This window comes from Palaemon carinicauda, chromosome 28, assembly GCF_036898095.1.
Source record: "Palaemon carinicauda isolate YSFRI2023 chromosome 28, ASM3689809v2, whole genome shotgun sequence".
NCBI lineage: Eukaryota > Metazoa > Arthropoda > Malacostraca > Decapoda > Palaemonidae > Palaemon > Palaemon carinicauda.
In genome coordinates, this window is record NC_090752.1 from 56,503,640 (window position 1) to 56,516,857 (window position 13,218).

The 13,218-nt window shown below is 41.7% G+C and overlaps 1 protein-coding gene across 1 annotated transcript in view; it reads right to left on the reverse strand.

The window, feature by feature from the left end:
• Positions 1 to 418: 418 nt before the first annotated feature.
• LOC137621609 (golgin subfamily A member 2-like) overlaps positions 419 to 13,218 on the reverse strand; it is a 109,286-nt gene continuing 96,486 nt past the window's right edge. Inside the window, exons 17-18 of the mRNA XM_068352033.1 lie at positions 11,260 to 11,365; positions 419 to 831 (exon numbers count right to left, since the gene is read on the reverse strand). Coding sequence (XP_068208134.1) covers positions 527 to 831; positions 11,260 to 11,365 — 411 coding nt within the window. The 3' untranslated portion in view covers positions 419 to 526. The remainder of the gene's footprint in view (positions 832 to 11,259; positions 11,366 to 13,218) is intronic.

Here is a 13,218-nt window from a genome sequence, read left to right on the forward strand (position 1 = left end):
GGTCCAGCTTGAAATAAAGGTAAAAACAAAATGGGCATCTTCAAAAAAAAAAAAATAAATAAATAAAAACTATGTATGTATGTATATTACAAGACCGAGAAGATAAGAGACTTCTTTGAATGTTTTCTGGAAAGATCTCCTTTGCTATTACGAAATATCACTTTGGACAAATTCAATTTTGGTGGGACCTTAAGTTTTGCCATAATATTATAGTACTAAGAGTACTGGGTACTGTATATACTTGAATAATCTTAAATTGCCTTTGGATATTGAATAAAAAAACTTAAGTACAAAACTTACAAAGTTCAAGCCTAAATGAGAGAAAGGTTTGAAGCCCCAAAAGTATATACAATACACATCTATCCCACCATAAGTGCCACATAGGTGACAAAGTGTAGGAAATATTAAAACTAGTTACTGGCAAATATCATGCAATGTAAGGCCCTTCATTATACAGTAACAAGAACTATGCTATAACAAAATATCTCAGCACATACTTTGATAAAAAGATAGCTATATACAAATCTCAAACAGTTATAAGCTTCCCTGAACATAGTGGACACGGATGGAACTTCTGGAGACCACAGTGTTCCATTTGGCTTGTGGACTCCATTTCATTTAACAAATCTATTATTCTTTGAACAGTTGGACTCTTGGTTGCTTCGTCGTTACTTTTAACTTGCAATTCTTGTGTTCCATTGACATGGAAAGTACTTTCAGCATCTGTCTGTGGTATTAAAGGCTTACTACTATTATCCTCATCTGGCTTTTCAGAAGCCTCCTCTGCAGCTTCAACATGATTTTCTTCAATTGTCCCATTTACTACTGGCTCTGTAAAAAGAGGACAAAAGATCAATGAATTTAAAGTACTGACGAGCTACTTCGATTTTTAAATGATCAAAGACAAAGTATACAAATCTGCTTATAATTTACTTTTTGGTGGATATAATATTCCACAGTCATCCATAGTTTTCTCTATGATGAATGTCAACTCTTTATAAGAGTTCTACCAAAGATGAACATTAAAGCTATATCCAAGTTATAACTGGTCTAGGAAAACAGCCTGGATATACACTAATAACTGACCTTCATTACTTAAAAGACTGTCAGTGTACTGATATCAGGCCCAACAATGAATTTCAAGCCTGGCATGAAATTTTTGTCATTCAACCATGTAAACTTCTTGAGCTCCTCAGATAAGGGGGCATGTCATCCAGCCTCACCCTACACCCAGTCTTGAATATAATAATAATGGGCATAGCATTTGCAAACACTAATTTGTTCTCAACCTTACCATTTGAAAAATAAATATAAAAAGGGAAATAAGAAAAAACTAAAGAAATTGGACAGTTAGTTGCAAAGATGGTATGCAAATGGGAAAAACTATTACAAGTAGAAAATGAAAGAATCGGGCAACTTCATTATTAGATATAAGTGGTAGCAGTCATTACTTAGTTGTGATACTGTGCAAAATGTCAGGTTAGCAGCAGTAGCAGTGCTCAGACTGAGAAGCTGACCACAGGCACATCAAGACTGAAGCTGTGCCAGTGATAATGATGAGAGTTTGTGACTATGGCACTAATTAGTTATTTATCCATTTGTTAGAAGTCTTGTAAATGACAGTGACTTGACTGGTCTTATACTGGGGCCAACCAAATGAGTTTAACAGGTCACGCCATCATGCTAGGAGGACTCCCATAGGTAGTCTACAGGTAGACATAACCTGGCTCCTTCTTGAGGAGAGCCTTTTATCTAGATTTATTTACCTTTTTCTTCTTGGACTGTTTGAGGATTAAGACCCATCCATTACATGCATACAAAAGTTCTTGTGACCCTAGACAGCATGCTTGCTATTCTTTCAAGCTTGGGCACCAAGATGCCAGGCACTCTGACTAAGAAGGTGAGATGCTACAGGAACCTGGCTAAAGTTTCAACCTCTGACATTCATACAGAGGACACACCAAAGGCTTCCATGGCCCAGCAGGATCATTCTTCTTTTTATAGAAATCCAGGACAGGATCTGTAACACTCAATAGAAAGGGGGGATGCAGAAACCGAGGATAGAGGTTTCAGCTGTAAAAACCTAGACAGATCCAACTATGGGTGATGCTGAATTTGATGTTCAACCTGTTATGTGGTCAGTATGGTTGTAAATATCATAAAAGATGTAAAGGATCACATGGAAGACAAAAGGTTTCAACAAAATTTTATCCTTCTTCACCAGTGGTCCAAATTTATAGAATGGAAGATGACACTAAATACATTAACCTCCTTTGATCAGTACACCTTTAAATACCTTCTTCCTTCCCTCATGGTAGCATGTGGACATGAATGGGCATTTTCTTAGCGAGTTCATGACCATGGCTAACTCGTAGGAATTAGAATTATTTTAGGTGTAATCAGCTCATATCAGTTGTAGGGCATTGTCAAGGCTGAGGATGTTGGTGTCTCTTAATAGATTTTTAATCCTTTCACTTTAGGAACTCTTAATCAAGCTGAGCTATCTTTGTGAACTCAGTGACCAAACAAGTCAGGATGCCAGAGGAATAGGCAGCAAGGATTCACAAAAGGTCGACTTGATCCTATCCATATCCTTCCTCTAGAAAAAAAAACTACTAACAAAGTAACTGAAGTCTGTTTCTAGCACAGGAGACGTAGTCACTTGTCAAGGGTGACAAAAGAAAATTTCATTTTGCTTGACCGTGACCTTTGACCTTGACCTCCCAAAATTTAATAATTTCCAGCTTTTTACATAAGTTAATTGCTGCAAGTTTCATTACTCTACGATTAAAATTGTGGCCAGGAAGCTGTTCACAAACAAACACACAAATAGGGATGAAAACATAATCTCCTTCCAACTTTGTTGGCGGAGGTAATAAGTTGGTCCTCAGCAGATTTCTCTTTTGAAAGTGGCTTGGTGTCTTCTGGAATTCTTAAGACAGTAAATACAATCAGAGGCCAAGCTTTTAGTCGCATTTCATCAAGAAATATTTACTTCACAATAGCATTGGACCCAGTATATTTAAGTTTATGATCAGGGGATTTCAGTACTAGGCAATAAAATGAGATGACACTACTAAAGCAGGCAAGAGGTATCTTTCTGGTTCCTAGAGCAGCTGAAGGATGTATCCTATCAATGACATTTGCCTATTAACACATAGCAGGCATACAATTTGAGGCTTCATCAGGTAGTGGTTTCCTTGGAGCTCAAGGATGCCTATTATATTAAACCCATTCAATTTAGCTCCAGTTAAATACTTTTGTATTTGTTTTGGTGGAAAGTTTTTCCCATTTAAAGTAATTTTTTTTTTGCAAGTGTAGTAAAAAATTATTCCTTTAATTAATCCTTCATTACAGGAGACGACGTTGTCTTTGTTACAGTACACAGGACAATTTTCTTCAATCAGTGTAGGGTTTGTCACCACCTTATTACACCCTCGTCTAGGTCTGCATTGTTACCTTAAGACATTGAAAGGTGTGACAGTCAGTCATCTCCTTCAAGGGATAGAGACTATTCCACTCTACCTTTTAAGGCTTTGATCCCCCTCTGACCAAAATTAATCCAAAGGGAAGCTAGCCTAACACTGATTATATTTTAATGTGGGGTAATATGAAAAGTTGTTTTTATCAAGGGTATACTGTAATGCAGTTTTTGAGTTAAAGTGTTGATTGGTCTCTAAGGACGTTCCTTTAAAAGGCTAGAAAAGGGAATCCAATACAACATAAATACCAAAGAAATAGTCTCCCCTGCTCTAGGGCCAGCATATCGATGTGCAAGGCACAGACTCAATGTGTATAGGGAAACCTTGCAAGTTCAGGCTTTGTTGAACTTGCGACATCACACCATTAGTTGAAAGTCATCTGCTATGAGTCGTGTAATGCACGGCATCCCAGAAAGGAATCACTGTTCTAGTTCTAGTCAGAGTACGTATGTCACAACAAATCCTTAACCTCCATTCTTTGTGTTTATAGTATAGTAAACAATATCCCCTTCAAGAACTAGTTTTTAGTTAGCACCAGCATTCAAGTAATTGGCTTTGTTTCTTGCCCTCCAAAAGTTAGTTGTGTTGACTATAACTTTGTAAGTAATTTTACTGTCCTGTACAGTAGTCTCTTAGTAATGTAAAAGGTGTTTGTTGACTGCTGGCACCATTTTAGTAATCATTTCATTTTCAACAAGTTCCAATTATTACATTGTTATAAGTATGAAGGAATTTTAATTTTGCATATCTACACCTTGGTTAGGCTAGCATAACCTCATTGGAGGCTGTCTAGCTGGTTTAAGGGTGAATATTACTACCTTTAATTTAACTGTATGGTAGTCAGTTTCTAGCTCAATGTTAGTGAATCCCAACCGAGTGTTCCTTAGCCTATTGGTTATAAACTTGGTAAGGTTAGTATTGAGGTAGGATTAGTCTGCTTATTCAGCTGTATCAGAGTGTTTCATTAAAGCCTATTTCTAGACTGTATTCCCACATGATTGTATTGAAGACAATAATTTAGTGAGGGGTGATGTTCCCATCCTCCTACATTGAGTATATGACCATGAGAGGAGGCGTCTGACTCATCAGTCAGATGTTCTTACTGGTACTTGCCTTTCCATATTCACTTGAAGTGGGTATTGGTGGGAGAGAAAACAGTTATGACTATCACAAGTGAATCTCTTTTACAAAGAAGGGGCAGCTTCATTTTGGTTGTAGTTCTCATAACCTTTAGCTTGGTAAACCATGAGGTTATATAATATTGGGTCTAGGATACACATCACCTGTCTTACTGAAATGAATATCTTAGCTAGTGGGTATTTGGTAGACTTCTTAACCCCTGTCAAGAGGGTTTACTCAAAAAAATATTTTTATTACATGAGGGTACAGGCATAGACTATTGGGTCACTAGACCTGTCACTCGTGTAGAAAATGAGAATCCTTCATATCTGTGTCTGTCTTCACTTACACTAATAAGTGTATCTGTTAGTATGTTGGTACACAAACATATACTAATTATTCACTAACTGGTATGCTCAGCTGTGGCTTGTTTCACTCACTAATAAACATTATCTCATTACTCCTCTGTTCTGACATGCAGAGCATGTTGGGCTACGCGCATTAGTCAAATGAGCAAGTAAATTGTTGGACAAAATTTGGTGACTCCAGCTACCTACACGATAACTCAAATGACTGTCATTAATCAGGATACATCAGTGTTTGCTATAACTCTTCTAAACTGTATGAGGTTACATATGTTGTTTGGTGCATTATGATTTTTTGGCTGGTTGGAACAGAGTTTTGGGCCTTAAAAATGTTTTATTTGTTTGGAGTGCATCATTTCCGCTCAGAATTCGGAGCCTTGGGTAGAACACCTATGAGCTAAGGCCGTTTTCCTCTTTTTCTATGTGGGTGAAAAGACTCTTAGATCGTGGGGCCTGCTGAGTATTTAGCCAACAAGGATCCAGAAGGTTTCTTTGGTTTGGATACTGTATCCCAATTTCAGCAGTTAAGGATTTCAGGGATGGGCCTAATGAACCAGGCCCTTATCCATGTTGTTGACTTTGGATCTGTGGATAGACTGAACTCTGCAGAGGACGACTTACTACAGGATCCTCAAAGGATCCCTTGGGTTGCTTAAGGAAGCATCCCCCTGGAAACATTTCAGTAATCACTTCACTGCCTAGGTTGGATTCAGGTCAGGGTTCCACTAAGTAGGTGACCGATCTGCCTGGATTTAATATGCTTGAGTCCATGTAGATGCCTCACTGACAACTAGTGAAATCTAATATAGCAGAGGCATTGATCAGCTCCCTTTATACTGTAGTTAGCCCACTCAGATGGGGCCCATCTAATTCCTCTACACTCCAGTCTAGGGATCCTGATGTTGCTGGGTTGGGTTATCAGCTTCCTGTGTGAAGAATTATCAAGGGTTTGGCAGCTTAGTATAGCTGCATCACCCTCCCTCATATTGAATAGGTTGGTATGATGTTGCTTGTGGCTGATATCTCCCTCGTCTTTTGGCTGCTGAAGTGATTCAAGAAGTTTGTTACTAGCCTCCAGTTTTCTTGCATTGTTTAATCACTGTTTCTTTTTCAGTTACAAAATGAATGTGAAACAAGTGATAGAAGCTCCATGGCTGACAAAAGAAGAAGGCTACACGCGATTACTCTCCTTTGATTACTTCGGTGAGTAAGAAATTTAGATCTTCTCTTTCTAGCCCAGATCTTCCCCTGTCTGGTCCTTCGTTATCAGGTCTTATCAAGGACACAATAATGGGGGAAGGTGACCATGGTTTTTTTTTTTTTTATGAATATCTATGACATAGTTCCACTTGCCCTTCAACATGAGGCCAAGGATTCTTACTATTGACACTTATCCTTTGGCTTTAGATTTCACTTCAGCCGTCATACTTGCTTCCCGCTGATATCCCTCATCCTAATCATTCACCTTTTCCCCACTATGAGCAGCTGTTAATCCCTAACATGTGTTCTCAGAGCGATTTTTCTGGATACATTCCGGAAATCTCTCTTCCAGGCGCAATCTGCTCAGCATACACTGCGCTATCTTGCCGCTGTCCACCAACAATCTCCGCATTCGCCTGAACTTCCTCCACCTCTGTTGTTAGGAACATACTGTACTCCTGTCAATCTTCAGTAAAGTCAGGAATGCCTATTAGCCCTTGAGGACCATTGGGTCTAGGGCTTGCAGCTTAGGATGTTGAAGGAAGGGAAGTGCCACCTCCAGTAGGCGTGATGGGAAGACTCCCGCGGATTGTGTCTATCTCCGTGATGGGAAGACTCCCGCGGATTGTGTCTATCTCCATTCCGAAATGTATGTCTCTGTTCCCAGACAATCTCCAGCTATGCCAGAACGAGAGAAGCCTGTCTTGGTAGAGACTTGTTTTCACCGAGTCCGCCAATATCAGCCAGTTATCCAAGTAACATCACAGTTGTATCTCATTGGCATGAGCCCACACTGATACGAGGGTAAGCACCATGGTGAATAATTGCGGTGCTGTCGACAGACTGAACATAACACCTCAAACTAGTAGATTTTGTCCAGTATGACAAACCAAAGGTACTTGCTGGAGGGAGGATGTACAGTACTGTGATCTGGAAGTACTGTAAACAACCTTGAGAACTACTGTCTAATGGCCTGATTGCCTGCCTGACCGTGGCTGCACTCTCCATTTTGAATGGAGTTTGCAGAACACATTTTTTAAAGCCTCCAGATGCCTTTATCAACAAGAAAGAGTCAACAGAAGAAGCCTGAGGGACCCTTTGACGACATCCTGGACAGCACCCTTCTCTACCATGGTCTGGTTGACCCATGATGAAAGGACGATGATTTTGTCTTTCATTCACTTCGTCAATGGAGGAAATAGAGGAGGGAGAGCTGAGGAACAGGACGTGGTACCCGAAATGCAATAAATCTACCGCCCACTGTTCAACTCCATGGTGTAACCACCTCCTCCATCTGGGTTGCAGGCATCCCTCCATCAGTGGTACTGTAGAGGGATTTTCCCCCTAGCAGGGTCATTGAACTCTCTTCTTACCTCCTCGTTTTCAGTGCCCTTGGCTCTGTTAGAAAAGGGCACTTCTGTTGCAGACACTGTCTGGAATTGGACTGTGTAGGGCAGGAATTATCTTTTGACGTCATTACGTTGTGTGCCTGTCTTGTTAATTGCAATGGTTTCTGCTGGCCGGAGGTGGAACCCCGTGGCTGCCTGAATGGAAAGGCCCGATATAGGAGGGAGACCTGACTCGCTTTCCTCCACTTCTCTGCAACCACATCTACATCTGTTGGAAACAAGATGGGACCTTTAACGGTAGTGTTTCTGAGCTGCAGAACCTTCTTACAAGTGATCGGTCTTTGAAACTTGGAGGCCATGAAATTGTGTTTCTTTAGAACTTGATGCCCACTGTTTGGCAACTTGATGGGTGAGGAACTCTATGGTACTTGTCCCAGTAAGAACAACTTTTTATAGCCTTACGCTCAATAGGGTCCGTCTTGGTAAGAAAACCGAGTGTGTCGGACTAGTAGTCCACCGAGGAAGTTGCCATAGCTGTGCTCACCTTGTTTAGAGCATAAGATGCTGCAAAAATAATAGGTTAGGAATCTAAACGTTCTACTGGAATGGTGTAACCACGGTTACGTGTCCTGTAACATTTTCTTTGGTGAAAAAATGCTGGAGGAATGATATTGACATACCTCCCTGTCCCCAGTGAGTCTCCTTGCTGACACCTGGGCATCAACCTTATCTAGAGCTTTCGAAGCTAAGATCAATCAGGGAAGCTCCAACTGTGATCTATTGGCCCTACAAAGCCTATCAATGGCTGCCTTTCTCCCCTTAGGAGGGGAGGAAGGAGCCTTACCTAAGACATTCGCCTTTCTAATATAGGCAAAAATCAGCAAAAAGATGGACTCTGAATTTCCCTCCTCCATGTCAGGGGCCTTCAGACAGGCTAGCTGATATGAGTTGTTAAATGACTCCTCTAAGTCTTCCCCCTCTGGCCCCCTTCCTGGTCGGTGCCAAAGGGGGTTTTAGTGAAGATAAGATTTCCCTTCATCCCTCTGGTAAGAGAAGTGGGAATTGGAGGGGGCCTTCTACTTTGCCCTTTCAAGGTGAAGCTGGCACTTCCAAATGCTGGACTCCTGTGAGGTCCTTGACCCAATAGTCGAATGGGTAGTCCTATTCTTTGGGACTATTTTTAGAGCCTTGCATTTCCTACACCTAGGGTCAGCTGAGAGAGAAGTAAGGAGGCTGGGGGACACCCGCTTTTCCTTCTAAACTCTTGAGACAAAATCGGGATGGACTTGCAACTGCTCAGCAGTGTGTTCATGGGGAACCTCAACAGGCAAGGGATGGAACTCTTCCATGTACGAGACTACCTTAGGTGACTTCAAGCCCCTATGGTGCCTAGGATGAAATATGTCACCTGGATGGAGAGTTAACTAGTATTGACGTTTAACTTAATGGGGACAATCCCCAAGTCATTCAGTTAACCCTCTGAAGTGCGCAAGTCCTTATGCCCTCAAGTAGGTGATCTTGAAATTGTGAGGGCTGTAAGTGGTGATTTAATCTAAGGGCCTATGGCCCTGGGATCAGTCCAAGGTTCTCTTGAACCTTAACCAAGATAGAGTTTCCCTGGGAATCCTTGGAAGCTTGAGGCCTATAATTGGATGGTGAGCGAGTGCACTAGCATGTGAGTGCTAGAAATTTGTAACAGGTAGCTCAGGTGTTGTTTACCTGTCTCCAAATAAGTGTCAGCATAAGCAAAGCGGATGTGCAAGTAGCTGAGGTAGAGCGCTGATGAATGACATGTATCATAGCATGTCCTCTCTCCTCAGGTTTGGGAGGAGGTGGTAAGAGCCGAGATACCTAGCATACACGAACAGGTAGACAACTGTGCTCAGGAACATAAGCACTCCTACAGTCCAGTGTGCATTGATGACTCTCATAATGAACCTAGTATGCATGAGAAGTTAGGGCTAGAAAATAAGGAATTACTGTTAGTTGAATATATGAAAAAGAAGCGTTTGAAAAAATTTGTATATGATAAAATACATCAATATTTTGTGTGAGTTATTCTGTGCTAAAATTCACATGACCTGGGATGATCTTCAGGTTGCTCTAGGGAAGGAATTGATGACAATGATGAGGAGCCAGACATGAATAAGCTATTTCTACAGCTCCCTCTCATCAGCTCCATGCCTCCACAAAGGACTGATGCTACTCTAATGACTCTTACACTCCTGAAATTTGGAGTAGGAAGAGGAAGAGAGGGGTGTTGCATGTTGCATTAGGGGATCCCATCAGAAGACGATGTAATTTCTTCTAGGGCCAGGGATAGATGAGTGAGATCACAACTTAAATTACTTTGAGGTCAATAGAAGGTGTACCCACCATGACCAAACATGACTAGTACCTGGGAAAACCATTGTCAATTTTCCTTGACGAAACAATGCTGGCGTATATGAGCATACACACAAATGGGAAAATCATGAGGTTTTGTGCTAAACTGAAGTTGAATGATTTTATCACCCTCAGAAGTACTGAACTGATAGAACTGAAGACTGTTTAGGGAATTCTGGTTAAGTCGGTGATCAAGAAGTAGAATCATCTGAACTTTCTGTAGAGCAATCGGGATCCTAACAGGAAGGACAGGTACGTGCATTTGTGTTTCAGTCCTCTGTCAGGCACAGGTAACAAAGGGCTCATGAACTCAAGAGTACGAGCAGTTATGCCTACTTACGTGCTGAGAGAAGAACTAATGCGTTTGCCTTAGGGAAAGCGTGCAGGAGGAAAACTACCGAGGGAGACTCAAGCAGAGGGGTCACCTGGAAGAGCACCTACAGAGGACGCAGCTCTAGAGAACAAAAAAGAGAGACTTCTTGCCTCTGGAAGGAAACAAGCCAATGATATCTCTAGCAGGAACAGAAACTCTCCTGCATAGGCCTCCCAACCAGCGACTCCACCAGTCTATCCATGGAGGATGAAACCTTCAGACCCAAGGAAGGCCACAACAGTCTTATAAAGCATCATTCATCTGATGATCAGACATGCCTTCTCATTTCTCTACGGGGAAATGGGAGAATCTACCCGCTTCGAGGTTTGCCCTAAAGTTAAAGGGCCATCACTTTTACCCTTCATCGTACACCTCCCAGTAGAAGGATGGCCACTTTCGACACTTGTTGTAGGGTGAGGTCTGGCTATAGTGTGTCCTCTGCAAGCTAAGCACAAAAGATGAGGATCAGTCTCTCCTTTGGATATGAAGGTGCCACACTTATGGCCTGACACACACGGGCATATTCAACATCCTCACTGAAACACTGAGGAAAATCAAAAGAAAATATTATAAACCAGTACTCCAGTGGTGAGAACGTTCATTCACACCAATGGCTGAAATCAAAGAGGTTTATCAGTAAGCCAGCGTGAAGGGAGGGGGTTCTTCCCACTGCTACTGAGACTGGTAACTAGGGGGACAGCTGTTTGCACCTTGTTATGAATTTTAACAGCCGTGTGCTCCAGCTTTGCTGTTATCTATCCTATGTAAAAGAAGAGGGTTTTTATATGTACCTGGACAACTAACACATTTCTTTGATCTTTTTAGCAACAACAACTATATTCTACATGATGAAAAACTTTACCACACATGAAAAATGGTCTGAAGAGATTACATTTTCATTCATGGTGAGAGGAAAATTTCAAATATCATGGAAACCTATCTGTTCTGCTACTTAGGGTGTTGTTAAACAAATTAATTTCACTTACCTATCATGTTAGTCTCTGGAGCTGGCTGTTGTTTAATGACAGTTTCCATTTTACGTAGCTGCTGTTGATTGTGACCATTTTCTAGGGCTAATGAAGCCATTAGCTCCTGCAATGATATATAATTGTCAAGATGGTGACAACATAAAATATACACACACACACACACACATACCAAAGGCACTTCCCCCAATTTTGGGGGGTAGCCGACAACAACAAGAAACAAAACAAAAAGGGGACCTCTACTCTCTACGTTCCTCCAGCCTAACCAGGGACTCAGCCGAGTTCAGCTGGTACTGCTAGGGTGCCACAGCCCAACCTCCCACATTTCCACCACAGATGAAGCTTCATACTGCTGAGTCCCCTACTGCTGCTACCTCCGCGGTCATCTAAGGCACCGGAGGAAGCAGCAGGGCCTACCGGAACTGCGTCACAATCGCTCGCCATTCATTCCTATTTCTAGCACGCTCTCTTGCCTCTCTCACATCTATCCTCCTATCACCCAGAGCTTTCTTCACACCATCCATCCACCCAAACCTTGGCCTTCCTCTTGTACTTCTCCCATCAACTCTTGCATTCATCACCTTCTTTAGCAGACAGCCATTTTCCATTCTCTCAACATGGCCAAACCACCTCAACACATTCATATCCACTCTAGCCGCTAACTCATTTCTTACACCCATTCTCACCCTCACCACTTCGTTCCTAACCCTATCTACTCGAGATACACCAGCCATACTCCTCAGACACTTCATCTCAAACACATTCAATTTCTGTCTCTCCATCACTTTCATTCCCCACAACTCCGATCCATACATCACAGTTGGTACAATCACTTTCTCATATAGAACTCTCTTTACATTCATGCCCAATCCTCTATTTTTTACTACTCCCTTAACTGCCCCCAACACTTTGCAACCTTCATTCACTCTCTGACGTACATCTGCTTCCACTCCACCATTTGCTGCAACAACAGACCCCAAGTACTTAAACTGATCCACCTCCTCAAGTAACTCTCCATTCAACATGACATTCAACCTTGCACCACCTTCCCTTCTCGTACATCTCATAACCTTACTCTTACCCACATTAACTCTCAACTTCCTTCTCTCACACACCCTTCCAAATTCTGTCACTAGTCGGTCAAGCTTCTCTTCTGTGTCTGCTACCAGTACAGTATCATCCGCAAACAACAACTGATTTACCTCCCATTCATGATCATTCTCGCCTACCAGTTTTAATCCTCGTCCAAGCACTCTAGCATTCACCTCTCTCACCACTCCATCAACATACAAGTTAAACAACCACGGCGACATCACACATCCCTGTCTCAGCCCCACTCTCACCGGAAACCAATCGCTCACCTCATTTCCTATTCTAACACATGCTTTACTACCTGTGTAGAAACTTTTCACTGCTTGCAACAACCTTCCACCAACTCCATATAACCTCATCACATTCCACATTGCTTCCCTATCAACTCTATCATATGCTTTCTCCAGATCCATAAACGCAACATACACCTCCTTACCTTTTGCTAAATATTTCTCGCATATCTGCCTAACTGTAAAAATCTGATTCATACAACCCCTACCTCTTCTAAAACCACCCTGTACTTCCAAGATTGCATTCTCTGTTTTATCCTTAATCCTATTAATCAGTATTCTACCATACACTTTTCCAACTACACTCAACAAACTAATACCTCTTGAATTACAACACTCATGCACATCTCCCTTACCCTTATATAGTGGTACAATACATGCACAGACCCAATCTACTGGTACCATTGACAACACAAAACACACATTAAACAATCTCACCAACCATTCAAGTACAGTCACACCCCCTTCCTTCAACATCTCAGCTTTCACACCATCCATACCCGATGCTTTTCCTACTCTCGTTTCATCTAGTGCTCTCCTCACTTCCTCTATTGTAATCTCTCTCTCATTCTCATCT